Source organism: Diplotaxodon limnothrissa, unplaced genomic scaffold (genome assembly GCF_057381915.1).
Source record: "Diplotaxodon limnothrissa isolate DT_005_m unplaced genomic scaffold, D_limnothrissa_male_GT1.1 unmapped_scaffold_1, whole genome shotgun sequence".
Taxonomy (NCBI): Eukaryota; Metazoa; Chordata; class Actinopteri; order Cichliformes; family Cichlidae; genus Diplotaxodon; species Diplotaxodon limnothrissa.
In genome coordinates, this window is record NW_028188555.1 from 444,828 (window position 1) to 465,137 (window position 20,310).

Genomic DNA, 20,310 nt, shown 5'->3' on the forward strand with positions numbered 1-20,310 from the left:
AAAAACAGATATGTATAGTATAATAGTAGACTACACTAATAATAGTGTATAGTATAGTAGTATACTATACTAATAATAGTGTATAGTATAGTAGACTACACTAATAATAGTGTATAGTATAGTAGTATACTATATGAAGTCTACACCGCCACGTCCTTAAAATTCAGCGAAATTAAGGACGCATTTGAGGGCTGCATTTCGAGCAGCGACCTTCGTCGCGTCGCTGTGACGTAATCGGCCTTAAAATGCGGCCTTTAAGGCTGCAGACCCTGAATTGGGATACAGCCAGAGTCTGGTCTCTGTTTTCACAGAGGATGTGGTTCTGTTGGCTTCATCAGGTGATGGCCTGCAGCTCACAGTGGAGCTGTTCTCAGCAGAGTGTGAAGCCGTGTGAATGAGGATCAGCATCATGGTCCTCAGCTGGGAAAGGGTGGAGTGCCCACTCTGGGTCAGAGACGTTCCTGCCCCAGGTGGAGGAGTCTGAGTATCTCAGGGTCGTGTAAAGAAGGGGGAGGGGAGCAGGAATCAACAGACAGACCGTTGCTGCGGTAACAGTGAGGTAGACGATGTACCGGTCTGTCGTGGTGAAGAGAGAGAGCTGAGCGTGACAGCGAAGCTCTCAATTTACCGGTCGATCTACGTCCCTGCCCTCACCTATGGTCACGAGCTGTGGGCAGTGACTGGAAGAACCAGATCGTGGTTACAAGTGGGGCAAATAAATTTTCTCTGAAGGGTAGCTGGTGTCTCCCTTGGAGACGGGGTGAGGAGAATCCCCTTCACAAAAACTAATCAAGTGAACAAGACTCTCCAGGAGGTAAACATTTAAATATCCAAGTCCACCATAAAGAGAAAACTGCATGAAGGGAAACACAGATGGTGCATTACAATTCACTGCATGTGTTTTACATTAAGAATGGAGGATATACCGTCCACTTTCACTCTGTCTTTAGCAGCAAGTGGCTCTTTGTTGTTTGGCTAGCTGCACTGAAACAGGAGAATCCAGCTGTTAGCCGTAATGTTGGTGTTTGTAAAGCACTTTATAACCAAGGACTGTGTTTTTAATTTAAACATTAAACTATTAACCGACACTGATCAATGATGTAATGATCACATCTGGACTCACCGAGCCTTTCTGCAGTTCCTCACAGCTGGAATCAGTCTCAGTCGTCCCTCCTTTGAAGCTTTGTACTTCTGCAGGTCAAACTCATCCAGAACCTCCTCTGACATCTGCAGCATGAAGGCCAGAGCTGAGCAGTGGATCTCAGAGAGTTTCTTTGACCTTTGCTTTGACTTCAGGAACTCTTGGATCTCCTGATGTACTGAGAGGTCGTTCATCTCCATCAGACAGTGGAAGATGTTGATGCTTCTGTCAGGAGAGGATTTAAACTTCTTGTTATTCTTCAGGTTCTTGATGACTCTCTGGATGGTTTCTGGACTGTTCTCTGTCTGACCCAGCAGACCTCCTAAGAGTCTCTGGTTGGACTCCAGACAGAGGCCATGAAGGAAGCGGACAAACAGGTCCAGGTGGCCATTTTTACTCTGGAGGGAGTTCTCCATGGCTCGTTTAAGGAAATCATCCAGAGATGACTCGTTGTATTTTTTTCCCAGGAAGTCCTTCAGCACCTCTGACTTCCTGTTGGTGAAACAGTGGAACATGTAGACTGCAGCCAGAAACTCCTGGATGCTCAGATGAACAAAGCAGTAGACTGGTTTCTGGAAGATCACACACTCTCTTTTGAAGATCTCTGTACAAACTCCTGAGTACACCGAGGCCTCAGTCACATCCAGACCACACTGCTCCAGGTCTTCTTGGTAGAACATGATGTTTCCTTTCTCCAGATGTTCAAACGCCAGCCTCCCCAGTTTCAGAAGAACTTCCCTGTCAGCCTCTGTCAGCTCCTGTGGACTCGTCCCATGTCCCTCGTGGTACTTGTTCTTCTTCCTCTTTGTCTGAACCAGCAGGAAGTGTGAGTACATGTCAGTCAGGGTCTTGGGCAGCTCTCCTCTCTGCTCTGTAGTCAACATGTGCTCCAGAACTGTAGCAGTGATCCAGCAGAAGACTGGGATTCTACACATGATGTGGAGGCTCCTGGATGTCTTCATGTGGGAGATGATTCTGCTGGACAGCTCTTCATCACTGAATCTCCTCCTGAAGTACTCCTCCTTCTGGGCGTCAGTGAAGCCTCGTACTTCTGTTAGCCTGTCAACACATGTAGGAGGGATCTGATTGGCCGCTGCAGGTCGGGAAGTTATCCAGACGAGAGCCGAGGGAAGCAGATTCCCCTGGATGAGGTTTGTCAGCAGCTGGCTGACTGATGACTTCTGTGTGACATCAGACAGCTGCTTCCTGTTGGTGAAATCCAATGAAAGTCTGCTTTCATCCAGGCCGTCAAAGATGAACAAAAGCTGAGAGACAGCCAGCTTCTCTGCTGTGACCTTCTGTAGTGTTGGATGGAAAACATGGAGCAGCTCCAGAAGACTGTACTGCTCCTCTCTGATCAGGTTCAGCTCCCTGAATGAAAGCAGAACCACCACACTGACATGTTGGTTCTCCAAGCCCTCTGCCCAGTCCAGAGTGAACTTCTGCACTGAGAAGGTTTTTCCAACACCAGCCACGCCGTTGGTCAGAACCACTCTGATGGGTCTCTGTTGGTCAGGTAAGGCTTTAAAGATGTCCTGGCACCTGATTGGAGTGTCATGGAGGGCGTCCATCTTGGAAGCTGTCTCCAGCTGCCTCACCTCATGTTGGCTATGAACCTCTTCACTCTGTCCCTCTGTGATGTAGAGCTCAGTGTAGATCCTGTTGAGGAGGGTTCTACTTCCTGTTTCATCACTTCCTTCAGTCACACGTTCACATCTCCTCCTCAGACTGATCTTATGTTCATCTAAAACCTCCTGCAGACCAACATCTGCTGAAAGAAAGAAAAACAGACAGAAAACTCTTCAATGTCTGAACAACAACAAGAAGTCCAGTTTTCAGAAATGAGTCCATCAGCAGACAGATGTTCAGTCTTACTTTGTACACAGCTGCTCTGACTGGCTGTCTGCAGTCCAGCTCTGCTTCTGGATCTTTCTCCACACTGGGGACAGGACCAGTCTCCTGATGAAGCAGACTGGTCCCAGTATGAGGAGATGCACTGTCTGCAGAACCAGTGTCCACAGCTGGTAGAGACTGGATCCTTCAGGACGTCCTGACACAAAGCACAGCAGGACAGCTGCTCCTCCTCACAGACACCACTCCTCTTCCTCTTCCTCCCTCTGTGAACACATTTCTTTATCACTAAAATCATTGACTGTCAGTGACAAACATCCAGATTTGATGACACTGTGCAGAAGCTCTGATGGTCACAGAGAAAAGTCAAAGTGGAGAAACTTGTGTTTGAGTTCAGAATCCAAGTTTCCTTTGCTGTTCCTGCCTGTCTTATTAAACACAGAGTGATCAGCCTACAAACTCCACAGTAAAAGCCTTCATCACAGAGCTGATTATGTCCTTCACTGGATGTACTGGAAGTTTGGGATCCATCACTCTGAACTGACCTTTGACCTCCTCTAAAAACTGTGGTGGAGCAGCGGTGTCACATTCAGAGCTTTCAGCTTTATTTTGAAAGAGTTCAGTCATCAGGAAGTGAACTTCTGGGTTCTGATTTCCTTTCTATTATTTTACAGAAGTGAAGAAGAAGAACTAAAAGCTTTGAAATGATCTGAGTGATATTTTTGAACATTGCCACCAAATTGAGTTCAGCCTCCAGCAGTAACTTTGTTTCATGATGCCTCCCTGATGATGTGATGTTTGATTACAAACCTGTTTATGTGTTAGACATTAATCACATGAACACAGGCAGAAAAAAGAAGCCAATGAAACAAATGACAGAAACGTGTTCATTCACTGCCATGATCCATATTTGATATGTACAGATGTTTGTAAAGAACACGTGTGCAGCGCTTTGTTCTGAGTATCTGCTGTCAGCACACAGTGCAGCAATAACTACAACCACACGTTTCTGTAGATCCTGAACATCAGCCTGGAGGAATCTGACCTCAGGTCTGCACACAGAGGAGCTTCACCTCTGGGATGATGCTGGCTTCAGCTCCTTCTACAATCAGGCAGAAGCTTCTGCACCATCAGGACACAAACAGAGAGGAGCTTCTATCCTCAGACCATCCAAGTCCTAAATCAGAACATGCTCCCCTCATAGCATCACCATCAGGGTTTAAACAGGACCTTACATCATGTTCTTGTCTCACTGTCATATTTCAGATCATACCTGATTCATTATGACGTCACACGCTGCTACACTGATCCTGCTGCTTCATTACTGCTGATATTACTCTGCTCACTCTGTTCAGTTACTCTGTTTACATCACTTTGCTCATTTGCTTTGTTCTGCTTGCACTGCTCTGTCAGTACATGCTGTGCTAATGTGGCACAAAGCACTTTAACATTACATCTGCACAATGTTTCATTATTTCATTTAATGATCGTTTATAATGTTTTGTCCAGTCACAGGAGCAGCTCAGCACATTTCACTGTGTTGTACGTGTATGACGATGCCTGTGACAAATAAACAGCCTCGGACTCTTCAATCTTCTGCATTTCTTTGGAGATCAGCTCAGTGGCCTGTTGAGACCATCTTTCTATTTCTGATGACTCAGTTCAGATTATTATCCTGATACTTTCTTTTAAAATGTGATGAAATCATTTATCTGATGTTCTGACACAAATACACCAAAACAATCCCAAACAGCACAAACCACCACGTTACACACAGTGTAATAAAAATACAGGCAACTACAAATAAAAACACTTTAAAATATAAACTAAAATTACAAAGTGGTCACAGAATTTCAAACACCCGTAAATGAGTCAGCAGCTCTCTTACATGGTCAGCTGAGCTCCATGATTGAAGAACATTGTTGCTGCAGGTTCATGACTGAAGTTTACAGGTTTGTCTTTGGACCAGTCACTCCTCACAGACACACAGCTGGATACTGGAGACTGTGACCTCTGACCTCTGCAAACACAACCACATTGCATTCATTTCACATCAATTAGTACACCACAAAAGGCATGCAAGAAACACAGTATGAAGGCAAACTTCTGGCTTCAATAACATTCAACAGGTCAGGTGGAAACTTTTCTCAGATTTGATTCATGTTTTTATAGAACGATCCAGCTAAAAAAAATATACCATTAGGTCAGGGGTCAGCAACCTTCAGGACCCAAAGAGCCATTTGGAGCCAGTTTCCACGCAAAAGAAAACACTGGGAGCCACAAATACTTTTTGACATCTAGAATGAAGATAACACTGTATATACTGTTTTTACCTTTATGCTTTGTGTGAACAACTAAGGTGTGTTGCTTATGAAATCCATGAAGTGCTACAGAGAAAATTACATGTTATTTATGTAATGAACACATTTGAACTCTTACAGAAATATAACAAAAGGAAAGACACCCAGCTGAACTAAAATGATGTAGCAAACAAAAGCTGCTGTGAGCCGCCACCCTTATATCTCCTTTGGGCTTTTGGAGCCTTGACCTGACTTTTAAAAAATAATTGGAAAAAAAGCTCTATGCTGCTGAAAGATGAAAAATAGATATTTGCAAAATTCTGCCTAAATATGTATTTTACCTGGTTAATGTGTGTGGCGGGGCGTGGTCTGCAGCGGCGAGGTGGACGCACCTGAGCGGCAATCACGCCTCGCCGCCTTAACGTCTGTGCTGTTGTGTTGGTGTGTGTCGGGCTGTGAGCTGCAAAGCTACAGCCGGCTGTGTGCGTATAGCAACCGTGTGCAAAAAGTGGTCAATAAAGAGAAGCTGAAAAGCGAGTTCATGCAAACATCGTCGGGTCTGCCGTGATATGTTTACAACGGGACTTCTGCTCCTGAACCTCTGCGCACAGCGTCTGCAGGTCGGGGCTGTACGAAGTCACTTTCATCTTTACAGGACTGTAAGCTGTCGTCTGTGACGCGTGAGCGGTGTTTGTTTTTAACGTAGTTCACGGTGGAGAACAGCTGCTGACATAATGTGGATCCGAAGATCCATAATTGGCCTTCCTGGGGTTGAAAGTCTCGATAAATGCACGGCGTTTCGGCGGGTACACCGGCTTCCACGAGTGTGACGCTTATTTGAACGATGAAAAAATAATAAAATATAATTTTCTTTTTATATTTCAATATCACAATAATCTTCCAATTTAGAACTACAAGTTAAAAAAGAACATAAATAAAATACACTTCAGCTAAATACTTCTAATTTATTTTCCCAAACCACGAGGAGCCGCACTGTAAGGACTAAAGAGCCGCAGGTTGCCGACCCCTGCATTAGTGTTAGTCAATGTTGCAACTGAACTGAAAAACAAAAGATTTTGGTCAGGTCCAAAGAAACAAAGTCACTATTAATACAACACAACCCCCCCAAAAAGAGCCATGTAGACCCCGGGCTCTATGGGTCTTGTGCTCGGAGCTTGTTCCTGTGCTGCCATGATTAGTGCCTCTGTGCTGTCTTTCAGTCCAGCTTTGTTCAGCCACTGGTAGGATTTCTGGATGTCAGCCACTTCCTCTGCCTGCTGGTGGTGCAAACTGTGTTGTTCTGAGTTTCATTGGACGTCTTTGTCCAAAGCACCAGACAAAGGGCAAAGTAGATGCATTTGCATCAGCAGGAAAATACACCCCAAACTAGCATCATCATTATACAACTTTAACAACTGCCACTAAATGATACTTCATACACAGACCAGTGTTAGGTTAAGTTATGATGTCACTGGCAGAACATTTATAGAAACAACCTTTGAACTCTGAGTCAGCAGCTCTCTTACATGGTCAGCTGAGCTCCATGACTGAAGTTCACTGTTGCTGCAGGTTCATCACTGAAGACTGGAGGTGTGTTTTTGGACCAGTCACTCCTCACAGACACACAGCTGGATACTGGAGACTGTGACCTCTGACCTCTGCAAACACAAACATCAATAACTGATCAGTTCTCTCTGACAGCCATATGATCAGCTGATCCCTCTGTGATATTGTGTCTGCCTCATAACGCTGACAGGTCAGCCAATCATCAGCCAGTTTTTTCTGTCTCTGAATGAACTCAGTTTGTTCTCAGCTCTTCTCTCTGATTCTGCTGCACTGACTTCACTTAAACTTACAGAGTTCAGATCTTAGCAAGAAAACAAGTCAATAAAAATCAAACTCAGATCAAACAGTTTGAACCAATCACAGATCAATGATTCTGTCATGGTTATGTTGAAATGACTAATAAAGTTAGTAGTGTTCTTACATTATTGCTGCAGGTCCATGACTGTAAGGTGGAGGTGTTTGTGTAACCCCGTCACTCCTCACAGACACACAGCTGGATGCTGCTCCGTCCTCTTCCTCCATCTTCTTGATGTCAGGGTGGAGTTAGTCTGAGAGGTAAACACACACACTCAGAGGTGCTGTTGTGCTGGAAGCATCACACTGACGGCTTTCTAATGTTGGAGCTTTGGCCCTAAAGTCCAAACCAGTTATTTTAGAGGCTCAAAGTCTTTAAAAAACACCAAAACCATCACATTATTTAATAAGTACATGATCAGGTGGATGAAGGAACTCAGTGTGTTTGGGATCATCATCATGGTGAGGAGCCCACATGTTACGGCTCCTTTGGAGAGAAGCTGAGGATCACTGCAGGAAGTGAGCTCATGAAACCAAACTGCTGTTTGTGAGCAGGATGACTCTGTTATTGGACCTGCTCTGTGTTCTACATATGATCAATACTTCAAATATCTGTAAACATCTCATCTTATATTTGTTGCACTTGGTCACATCTGTCTTTAAAAATAGATTTTTAATGTCACTGAGAGTTCTTTTCTACCTTTATTGATTTATTTTGGAATAAATTAAATATAAAGGTGCCAAAAACTGCCTGCAGCTTCTGCTCTGTGACAGGAAACTACTGTCAGGCTCAAAATGACTTCAGATTATTCATCACAGAGTGTTTATGGATCACAGGACACGTTACAGTTTTACAGCCTCACGGACATAAAACTCTTAAAGTTTGTTTCTGAAGGGATTTTCAGATCAGACCTGATGTTTCTGCCTACAGCCTGTTTACCGATATAATCAATATCAGACATCAGAGCAACAGAAACCTCGGTGATCAGGACGCCGGGACTGAGAACAGGAAGTGGCTCAAACGTCGCACTTTCATAAAGTCAGCCTGAACTCCACTCACCGAGTTTCTGTCGCCATTTTAGTTTTAAAACCCGTCGTGATAAGGGCGGGTCTTACTGTGAACCTGCGCGCTCATTGGCTAATAACTTGAGATTGACAAGCCGTTATCCAATGAGCGCGCGGCTTCTCCCAACATAAAGTAGTTTCCTTTGAAAAACCAAAGTCTGATTATTTTTGCCTCCACTGACGGAGCCTGTTGTTCCCGCCACAGAGACACAGTAATGTCAGAGCGGTGTTAACACTCACCTGCCTCAGCTCCACCTTCCTCCTCCTCCTGCTCTGAACGGAGGATCAACACTTTCACTTTCACTGCTCCTCCCTAAACACAGAGGATGCTGGGACTTGTAGTTTTTACCTTGTGTGATATTTATGGCTGTGACACTAAATCACAGCATGAAAACTTCCTGCAAACATGTCACAGGCGATAAAAGTTTCACATTAAAGGTGAAGTTATTTTTCTGTCTCATGTTCAATAAACAGTGAGCTGGGAAAACTGAAGAACAGACTTCAGACGTTCCCTGCAGAGTTTCTGCTGCTCGGTCGTCTGCATGTTGCTGAGACTGAGCTGATGATGAAGCTGTGACGGGTTTATGGCACGTTTGGTTGTGGAGAAGAGTTTTACTGCCGGTGCAGGTGAAATGATCAGAGGTTACAGCCTCTGGTTAAAGTGGAGGCAGCGATCAGGACGGCTGAGCAGCAGAGGTCTCGAGGGTCCTAAAGTGTAAAAGCATCAGAATCAGAATCAGAAAGGGTTTTATTGCCAAATGTTGAGCAGGTTTACAACATTAGGAAATTGCTGCGGTGCTTCAGTGCAAACATACTGCCATAAATTACGCTTAAATAGACATGAAAATAAAAATAAGAATAAGAATTAAAAGTGCTAAGTAGATAGATATATACATGATATATACATGAGTGCAGGTGGTGATCAGTGCCAAACATGGAATGATGCAGTGAACACAGCATAGGGTCATGTGTTAGTGGTGGGAACAGTCATACGGTTATTGTTCATGTGTCCGACAGCAGAGGGGAAGAAACTGTTCTTATGGCGAGAGGTTCTGGTGCGAATGGACCGGAGCCTCCTGCCTGAGGGGAGCAGGTCAAACAGACTGTGTCCAGGGTGAGAAGGGTCAGCTGAGATCCGAGCTGCACGCCCCAGTGTCCTGGAGGTGTACAGGTCCTGCAGAGATGGGAGTCTGCAGCCAATCACCTTGTCAGCAGAGCGCACAACACGCTGCAGTCTCTGTTTGTCCCTGATAGTGGCTCCAGCGTACCACACGGTGATGGAGGAGGTGAGGATGGACTCGATGATTGCAGTGTAGAATTGCATCATCGTCCGTGTTGGCAGGTTGAATTTCTTCAGCTGCCTCAGGAAGTACATCCTCTGCTGGGCTTTCTTAATGACGGAGGTGATGGTGGGCTCCCACTTCAGGTCCTGGGTGATGGTGGTACCCAGGAAGCGGAATGAGTCCACAGAGGTGATGGGGGTGTCAGACAGGATGATGGGGGGGAGTGGAGCTGTGTGCGTCCTGAAGTCCACAATAATCTCCACTGTCTTCTGGGCATTCAGCACCAGGTTGTTGTGGCTGCACCAGGACACCAGACGTTCAACCTCCCTCCTGTAGGCAGACTCATCCCCGTCCGAGATGAGTCCAATAACGGTGGTGTCATCAGTGTTAGTAACACAAAGATCACAGAATGGGATCATCCACACAACACTAACATCTAAATCCACGGCAGGAACTCTTCCAGTGTCCTGAAAAATCTGTGTGCACGATGCTGAGATTAAAATCTGTCTGCTCATCTTAATGCAATATTTACTAAAGTCTGGTAGAAGTTTTACTGATTTCCAGTCCACTTAGAAGACGTGTGGATAGGTGGTGGGTTGTAGAGCAGACTGAAAGCTTTAAGTTCATCCTCTGACCCACAGATACAGGAAGTATAACGCTGGTGTAAGACAGGAAACGGCAACACGGCAGCCATCTTTTTCCTCCCATGATGACCAGTGTCCCAGCAGAAGCTGGGGTTTGTTAGATCCTGTTCGATCCAGAGGAAACAGGCTAAAAGAGTCGATCAGGGGGATCATGGTTTTATTATGTGCTCGTTATGATTGAAGCTCTGGTTGTGTGTTAGAGACAGAACCTGCAGATTCCTCCACTCTGCCTCCTCCTCTGCAGGAATCAGCCTCTTGGCTGGTTTTATTCACCAACGTGAATAAAATCATCAAACTAATCCAAGTTCATTGTGAAATGCCTGAAAATGGAGGAATAAATCTGTCAGTTACCGTATAAAGTTTGAGTTTGTCAGTGTTTTACACGGAGACGGTCGTCAGATGTTGAATGTTTAGCATGAAAGTTCCACATCTGGAGAAACCAGAGGTGTGGACTCGAGTCACATGACTTGGACTCGAGTCAGACTCGAGTCATTAATTTTATGACTTTAGACTTGACTTGAAAAAATGTTCTAAGACTTGTGACTTGACTTGGACTTTTACACCAGTGACTTGAGACTCGACTCTGACTTGCCTGACATTACTTGAGACTTGAGGATAAAGACTTGAGACTTACTTGAGACTTGCAAAACAATGACTTGGTCCCACCTCTGGGAGAAACCTTCAAGATTAAAGCCAGTGAAAAGTGAAGAGTTTCTGCAGCAGCCGCACTTCCTGCAAATCTGTTCTTTCAAAATAAAGTGAAGAGTCTAAAATTATATTCACGACAGGTTTAAAGGTGAAGGTGGTCACATGGTTTTAGTGGAATGCCTACGTGGGCGCGTCTGAGTGATTTTGATTCAGATTCGTGCAGCGTGGAGCAGTAAACACTTGTTTTTGTTCATCTGGACTCATGAATGATTCCAGTTAGCACATTTCCAGCCAATGAAACGTAACTACAGATGAAGACAAACACATTTAAGCTGCCTGACTCTCGAGTGTGGGTGCATGTTCCCATTTTCAGGCTGTTTTAGTTTTCAGTTTAGAGGAACGCTGCAAACTCACAAAAACTTCTTTCTTGTGAGGTTTTGTTGTCAGACTGATAAAAGCAGCAGCAGCTGGTGTTTGATGAGCAGACGTGTGTTTCCTGTTCTGTAATAATCAGCTTGTTACCATCACATAATGAACTCAGCCGTGACCAATGAGGCCGTCCTTGTGCGGTTCTCTGGCGCTGATTCTGACTGTGACCTTCACCTCTGCAGGGTCGCCTCTGCTCGTGGCTGAGCTCATGTTTGTCAGGCTGACAAAATAAAAGCTTCTTCATTTCTGTGGCTGAAGAGGAGTCTGCTCTTCTTCACCAACAGGAAGTGAAACATTTCTCACTGATTCTGAAATCTTCACTTGTCTCACAAATTCACAGTAACACACACACACGGTTGTGTTTTCATATCCTTGTGGGGACATCTATTTGACATCATGCTCTCCTCAGCCTTTTACTCTAACCATTAAGACTGAATGCCTAACCCTGACCTGACTGTCCCTGACACTAAAACCACATTCTGAGTCTCAAAAATGTCTTCAAACTTGTGGGGACGGGCATTTTGGTCCCCACAAAGACATGTAAACATGCACACACACAGGTATTAATGACCTCACAGGTTCATGTTTGGGGCTTTTAGCATCTTTGTGTGTCGCTCAGATTTAATTCACTCTTGTTTTGAGGTTTTGTGCCTTTTTGTTTCATTCTTTGTGCGTTTATTTTCTCTTTAAGCCTTTCAGGACTCGTGCTGTTGGCTTTTTCCTGGTGTGTTATTAGTATTTTTCATTTCTAAACTTATTCTAAAAGAAGGACCGATGGAACATTGATGTGAAAATAAACATGATCATTTAATGTTTTTGTCAATCACAGTGTTGGGACTAACGCGTTATTAAGTAACGTGTTACAGTAACTACGTTATTATTGTGGTAACGAGCACGGTAACTAGTTATTATACTAAAATCAGGAACGCGTTAGTCATTACTGGGATTTAGATAGGCTCGTTACTCGTTACTTCGTGTGGTGGCTATCGCGGAGCTTCCACAGATTCAGTAACATTAGCAAGTGGTGGAAGCCAGCAGGTGGAGGAGGGAAAGGGGGACTCAGAAGGAAAAGAGACCCGAGGCAGCCGCCGGTCCAAGTGTGAACTGAACTTCAGGTAAGAAGTTATGACCTGCAGTCTCTCTGGGTCAGATATAAACCAAGTTTAGGTGGAGTTTATTTTTGTTATTCTGACTTTTTCCGTACTGCGTGCTAGCTAGCATGACAGAGTTTCTATACAGCTGGGTGGGTGCTATGAAGTTAATGATGTTGAACTTTATTTTGTTCATAAGTTATTAGAATTGCCAACCGTCTCATCTGGTATTCAGAGAAAATATTACGCATTTCTTATTGAGGTGAAAAGGAACAGTTAGTCCCGTAATTCAGCTACAATGAAAAAGGCACAAAGCTGGATTTATTCTGTGTCTTTGCTGCACAGCTGCCTCTTCTTCTCTCATTCTCTCCCCCTCCCTCTCCTGTTGCTACTTCAATCATGAAAACTGATCAATGATCAGCTGATCGTCTCTCTTGTTTGTTTATCTCCCACTTTGCATCAGAAAGAGGAAACCAGCGGAGTTCACGTTAAACAACAGCAGCACGTTTAAGCTTGATCAGCTGTTGTTAGAATTTATTTCATATTAATTTCTAGTATCAGCTGATGTTTGCTGGAGCCACAGCTGCAAAAAAGCTGCTGGTCATGATGTCGGTTTGGTTATGTGATGAGAGGGAAACATGAAGATGAAACCAGGAGATGTCCTTACTGAATCATCAGAGCTGTGATGGAGAAACAGGTTTACCTTTTAGGTGACATGGATGAGTTGAAGGGAAGTTATGAACTGTTTCTGAGAGACAAATAACACCAGGATCCTTTTTTAGGTAGCTGACAGCTGGTAACTGTGCAGGGGCAGCTCTAGCAAAGTTTTGCCAGGGGGGCCAGGTAGGGCATTAACAGGGAGAGGGGGTCACAAGGAAATACTTTTCTTTCTTATTCTCATTTAAAGTGTCTCGCTTTTAAAAAATAATTATCTGAATCTTACAACAAACGATTGATAGATTGATGCATATACACCATCAAGACAGTGAGCATCACTGTCACAACAGCGTTTGTTTTCATTCAAAGGCTTTAGGATTTTTGCTATAATGGTGGGCCGGTCTCTAGTCACAATGCCCAGGCTGATTTTTTTGTCCCAGTCCAGCCCTGTATGCAGCTCATCTGCAGTCTGGTGTTACCTACATCTTCCTATTCAGAAGGCAGAATTTCCGAGTTCTGAGTATAATCGACAGCACCACGACTGCAGTTCTTGTGTTGGATGTAAAAGGCGCACATGATGCTGTGACGTAGGCTAGAATCATGGTGGCGGTCAACGGCGGTCCAGGCGTGGGATTTCTCTCGTGGAAATATGCACCTTATCTTTTCCTTTCTATTGGTAGGTGGCACAGTGCACTTGTGGCAAGTAAGCAAGCTAGAAGACTGGCAAAGTTATGGAAGCAACACATTAACAAGAGAATTCTGAGTAAAACCAAAGTTACTTTCCCTAGTAACTAGTTACTTTGAAAGTAACGAGTAACTTGAAGTAACTGAGTTACTTTTGATAGAAGTAACTAGTAATGTAACTAAGTTACTAATTTAAAGTAACTTACCCAACACTGGTCAATCATTAAAAATAAGTCCTGGTCTTTCATTTTGCTGCTGCATTGTTCACAGAAACACATATTTTCCTGTTTCTTTCTGTTTGTGTGTTTCTGCTTTTGCCTGAGTCACTTTGGGTCTGAAATGTAAAAATCTGCAGACTGAAACAGATTTGAAGGCATCACAGGAACAGCCTCACATTCAAAACATGAAAGAGAGGACTTTTATTTTGAAACACTCAGGAAATGACAGAGGGAAAGTTTTTTAATTAAAACAAATTATTAGTTTATGCATTCTAAGTTCATACAACCACCAAAACTGTGATGATCCTCCTTCTCCCTAAGATGGCAAACTGAAACACAAGTTTCCTTGTGGCTCAGGAAACTAACCACTCCAAGTTGGTGACTTTTGGAGATTTATTTTCCTGGATGATTGAGAATGCATCAAGACGAACACAAAAGGAAGTTCACCGCTTTTAGCAGCTCCCCCCCAGACAAACAAAGAGGCAGTTGGCAGTTAGAAATCAGCAATCATTCACACACCCCCACTCCCCTCCAGAATTCTCAGGTAACAACCTAATTTACATATGAATGACTAGCCAATTTAGCTTCCACTTGGCTGAAGCTAAAGCCTAGCTAAAAGCCTACCAGCCATTTGGCAACTCAGCCCATCACACGTCCACGTCTCTCCTTGTTTCGTCTTTTATTATGAAAGGGTTGTGTTTCCATGTTCAGTGTGTTTCATGTTGCTTCCCCTGTGGTGTCAGGTTCATTTGTGTCAGCTGTGTTTCCACTTCCCTCCTTTCTCTTCTGTGTATTTAAGTCCGCTGTCTTCCTCTGGGCAGTGTTGGTGCGTTTTCCTCCGTTCACGTTATTCCGGGTTTCAGGTTATCTCCTGATTCTGTTTAGGTCCATGTTCATGTTCATGTTTTTTCATCAGAGTTTCTCGCATGCACCTCCTCGGATTCATGTTCATGTTTTTCTTGTCATAGTTGTCATAGTCATACCGAGTTATTCCCAGGATAGGTTTTAGTTTTAGTTTCCGCCCCTGTTTGCTGGGCCTTGTTTTGTGTTCGTGTTTTTCAACCTAATAAATGGTTTGTTTTTTTGTTAAGATTCAGTTCCATCTCTCCCTTGTCTGCTTCCGGGTTCATATTGCAATCACATCAGCCACAGTGACAATAAACTTATTTTGATTTTTAACTTTCTTTAGTTTTTCAACAATGTTATGTATATATAAACATTTTGCATCTTACAATATAAAGCCTGGATCCTGCACATATTGCACTTTGAACTTTAACTGTGTTGTCTGTTTATTGGAGATTGTACTACTTGAATTCATTATCCTGGTGATATAACACATTAATTCTCCATTTGGAATCAATATAGTATATAATACAGTATCTGTCTATCCATCTATATAGCTATTGAATTGAACTGGAGTGAATGGAAGAGAATTAAATAATGGATTTCATGTTCATGTTTATCTATGTTGTAACAGTGACGACTTGAGACATCTGTTTGGCACTACATGAAGAGAATTAAATAAAATTTAAATGAAAATGATATTAACTGTATTTATACATTTTATATTTTTGGATGAGACACTGTCAGTGTGCTGTTATATAACTCAGGTATTTTTAAGGCCTGACTGGTGGCATTGGTGCCCATTGCTTTACTGTGCTGTTGGATGTGTATGTGGGCTATCCCTTGTACCTGACATTTGATTGGGCATCACTGTGTTGCTATGGTATGATCCTGGTAGTTGTTGTTAATAAAACAATAACAAATTCAAATTCAAATATTGCTGCATTCTTCTGTCACTGAGGATTCCAAACCTGCACTCAGTCTCCTCATTACTTTGGTATTGAACAGACAAACTTTGGAGCTCCTGCAAACTTTATTCACAAACTGCAAATATTTTACACAAATCTGCGACTGACAACAAGCACAGAGACTTCAAACAATCACTGAAGTAAGGACTGAAAGATTTACTTTTAAACAATAATGATTAAGACCTTTTTCGTAAGGTTGTTTTCCCTTGATTGCCAGCTGTTACTGTTTTTATCTTCATATCTTTCATATTTGTCCACCTAAACAATGCTTTAATGATAAAGTTTGAGAAGTTTGATATGAATTTATCCAACTGACTTGAAAATGAAACTGACAACTGTCCTGTAATCTTACACAGAGAAACCAAATCCTGAGTCTTTGCCTTGACAGACGCCTAAAATGGCTCGAGCTGTGGTAAGTTACCCTTCACTGTGTCTGTTTCTAAACATTAAATCGTGTGAATTTTTAAAGAAAAATCCAACAACAACAATAATAATATGTAACAGAGCAAAACGTCAGATGACTTGAATGTTCCTCTGCAACACAAAGTCAAAGTCTGCCTCCTCCACAGGCAAAGGAGAAGCTCCCACGCTCATCCAGTGCAGACCGTTGTGCTCTGGACAATGAAGTTCCCGCTTTCATGTTCCGACCTATCAGCGCACCTGCATGTGAGCTCCTAAGTCCAACACCTGCTGATGCCAGCTTTCATTCGAAGGACACAGACAAGATCATGCATCCAGATTTGAAAAACGATCGTTCATCCCTGGATGATGAAGTGATGTTTTTCATGTGTCCTAGCGATGTTCCTCTGCCTCCGAGACCTCCACCCACTGCAGAGGTAGGTCTCTGCAGAAAGCGCAGGTATTCTACTGCTTTTTCTGTTAATGATGAAGAGGAACATTTGATGCCCAAACGCATGAGGCTGATGAGTTGGGATGTCTCTAAGTCTCCAGCTGCTGAGAAGGAGTATGTTTGCTTTACTTGTCCTGAAGACAAGAGGTCTGAGTTACCTCTCAGCTCCCTCCAAGGCCATCCACCATCACAGGTCAATAATAATGACACTGACCAGTGTACCATTCTGCTGCCTCCTGAAATCCCAGTGCCTCCACCCACTGCAGAGGTAGGTCTCTGCAGAAAGCGCAGATATTCTACTGCTTTTTCTGTGGAGGATGAAGAGGAACATTTGATGCCCAAACGCATGAGGCTGATGAGTTCTGATGTTCCAGTTTCTTCAAATCCTCCACCTGCTGATGCCAGCTTCCATGCAAAGTACACTGACAAGATCATTAATCCAGATTTGAAAAACGATCATACATCCCTGGATGATGAAGTGACATTTTTCATGTGTCCTAGCGATGTTCCTCTGCCTCCGAGACCTCCACCCACTGCAGAGGTAGGTCTCTGCAGAAAGCGCAGGTATTCTACTGCTTTTTCTGTTAATGATGAAGAGGAACATTTGATGCCCAAACGCATGAGGCTGATGAGTTGGGATGTCTCTAAGTCTCCAGCTGCTGAGAAGGAGTATGTTTGCTTTACGTGTCCTGAAGACAAGAGGTCTGAGTTACCTCTCAGCTCCCTCCAAGGCCATCCACCATCACAGGTCAATAATAATGACACTGACCAGTGTACCATTCTGCTGCCTCCTGAAATCCCAGTACCTCCAAGTCCTGCCCCTGTTGGAGTTCTAGAAACTGTTGATTTTCCTTTTGTTGATAATTAAATACATGTTTGTGGTAATAAATACATTTTTGAGCAAATACGTGTTGAGATGATTCGGTTGCTTATGATGGTTATAATTATCCAAAAAGTATTATTCCTAATAAGATCTTTACTTTTTATACTTATTTTCTCCATGACCTATTTTGATGTCTATTTTGAAGATCCACTCATATCATGACAGTATGCTTATTCTCAGTAGAGTGTATAGCCACATCTGAAGAAAGAATAAATTAAAGTCACTCATTAACAACTTACCACATACGCCGGAGCTGAATTCAAGATGTAAGCAGACGTTTCACAGATATCTTGGTTGTCTTTCCATTTCCTACACTAACAGTATCCTGAGAATTGGCTTATAGAGCTGATATAAAGGTGAAATTTGATGACTTAATCGAAGCATCATCAGCTTAAATGCAAATGAATCCACTGTACTTGAGGTAACCTAACACTGACCATGAACGCCACAATCACTGTGCGCCAGTCCAACACAGTGCTTTACTGTGAACTCACCACAGTACTGCAAACTAAAGTGTTTATCTTCCAGTCCAATCCAATCCATCTTTATTGAGAAAGCACTTTAAAAAACCCAGGACAAAACCAAAGTGCTGTACAGTAAATGAGTTAAGAACAATAGAATAAAACATAACAGTAAAAAAATAAAACACACAATACATAAAAAATGTAAACAGCCCTATATTTCAAAACAAGATAAAACAGCAAAAATAAACTAAAAAACTCAAACTAAAAACCAACATCTTACAAGGTGTCAAAGGTCAGGGTGAAGAGATGAGTTTTCAGGAGTGATTTAAGAACAGGCAGAGAAGAAGCCTGTCTAATCTCTAAAGGCAGATCGTGTCACAGTTTCAGAGATGCTGCAGCAAAAGCACGATGTCCTCTAAGTTTACGCTCAGTCCTGGGAACATTCAGGAACAGCTGATCAGCTGACCTGAGACAGCGGGTGGGTTTATAAGACTGTGGCAGCTCAGAGAGTTAAGATGCAGCTAGGTCATGGAGAGCTTTAAGAGACATTAATACCAATAAGCTGCTAACATGATGTTGTATTTTATTTACATGTCTGTTTTAGCTCTTTAACATTTGCATCTGTCTAACTGGCTAACCATGCAAGACTATTGTAAGCATTGCTCTGTAATAGTGCGACATTTTGGACCCCAGGAGGTCCTTCTGTATCTGCACGATGTTTGACCTGCAGTCTTTATAGCCGCCTATGTATATTCTTTTAAACCTTTTTATTGTTTTTAAATGATAGTTACGGACCAAATGTTAAACTATATAGTTGAATATATAGTTAAAGTGTTTCTCTAGATACAGAGAAAGGTTTTACATCAAAAGGTCATCTGTCTGCATATAAAACAGAAGCTTTCATGCAGATGCACTTCCTGTTTAGAGACTTTGAGGTTTAGGTAGTGACGGGGGTGATTTACTGAGCGTGTAAGTTTTCCTCCTGTCAACACACTCTACAATGCCGCCCACATGCCACTCCTGTCCAGTCTTGAAAGCAAAACATGTATGTATAGTATAAAATGGTGAAATGCTGATTTCCATGTTTCAATTGAATCACTTGATTGTAATCAATTGATTGCAGAGACTTTTGTCAAGACCCTATAGAATCAGAAGTCCCGTGAACATGCACTAATAAAAGCTGCAGTTGTAATAGGGGATAAAGTAGTGTGCACAATGTGTGTTTGGATAAGATGTCAGTAATGCATTCACATTAAAATCACAGGGTTTCTTTCTTTTTCTTATTTTTCTTACATATCATGTAAAAAAACACTCCTGCAACATTTTTTCTCTGCCACAGATTTAGGAGAGGAAGAGTCCAGCATTTCAACACTTATGCAAATGTTAGTTTATTTGATAGGTGCATCAGTAGTAATTATTTAAATTAGACTTTTCAGCAGTGTTGTTGTATTTACAGCAAAGTGCCTGCAAAGTGTAAAAACTAATTAACTGATGATACTAGACCCTTAAAAGAGATAAACACCACTAGTCAAGTCATAATGGCTACTTACAAATACATAAGCACTCAACACAACCCACACAGTGATCTAATGCACAAAAACAAAGGAGACTTAAACTGGCTGAATCAATTACTGTAAAGAAAACATGGAGGAAGGCTTCCTGTGGTGTCTGGCTGCAGTATAGCTCATAAACCTGCCTCCTGCATTACAGCAGACAGGTCAGGGGTCAAATGAAAAGCAAAATGTTTACCTCAGATAAGGGATGCACCGATACCACTTTTTTGGAAACGAGTACGAGTACTTGCATTTCAGTACTCGCCGATACCGAGTACTTAATAAAAACATGATTTAAATTTACAGGTAACAGCTTTAGTCCTATAATTTAACAACAAACAAAACAAGGGACTGGTTTGGAATTAAGAACATTTATTTAAAATGAAAAGCATGTTGTATGCAACATATTACAGAATAAATAATTATAAAAAAATTTAAACAGTGACAGTGCAACTCAAGTATTTTTCAGTTTATTTTAAACTCTGCCGCTTTGGACAACACAAGGGGCATTAATAAACATCTTTGCCATTTAGTGCACAATATGTGAATAAACTAACAACATCCACTGACATAGAACTGTGGCAGTCAGTGCAACTGAGGTAGGTATTAACATCAAGTCTAAGATGACTCACTAAATGGAGAGAAACAGTGAGTGGCAGGGTTTTTTAAGAAAAGTAGCTTTTCTGCATCATCAGCAGTCAGACTGTTTCTGTTTTCATCTATAATGTGTGACACTGAGCTAAAAAGCCTTTCACTGTCCACACTGCTACATGGGGCTGAGAGCTATTTACAGGCTATTTTAGCCAAAGTGGGGAACCTGATTTTGTTGACACCCCAGTACTTCAGAGGACTGTCTTCACGAGGGCTTGGGGCCTCTC

The 20,310-nt window shown here is 42.6% G+C and overlaps 2 protein-coding genes across 4 annotated transcripts in view; both read right to left on the reverse strand.

Annotated features, from left to right (window-relative positions):
- Nucleotides 1–7,429, reverse strand: part of LOC146606958 (protein NLRC3-like) — a 38,297-nt gene extending 30,868 nt beyond the window's left edge. The window contains exons 1-5 of one of the 3 annotated variants that reach the window (XM_085349106.1): nucleotides 7,363–7,383; nucleotides 6,828–6,943; nucleotides 4,921–5,003; nucleotides 3,017–3,088; nucleotides 1,124–2,912 (exon numbers count right to left, since the gene is read on the reverse strand). In XM_085349106.1, the coding sequence (XP_085205232.1) occupies nucleotides 1,124–2,912; nucleotides 3,017–3,088; nucleotides 4,921–5,003; nucleotides 6,828–6,943; nucleotides 7,363–7,380 (2,078 nt within the window). In that variant the 5' untranslated portion in view covers nucleotides 7,381–7,383. Of the gene's footprint in view, nucleotides 1–1,123; nucleotides 2,913–3,016; nucleotides 3,259–4,880; nucleotides 5,036–6,827; nucleotides 6,944–7,349 lie in introns of those variants that run through there. The other 2 variants (XM_085349107.1, XM_085349105.1) reach the window with 2 other exon arrangements.
- Nucleotides 1–20,310, reverse strand: part of LOC146606957 (ribonuclease inhibitor-like) — a 100,136-nt gene that overhangs the window by 41,215 nt on the left and 38,611 nt on the right. The window lies entirely within an intron of this gene.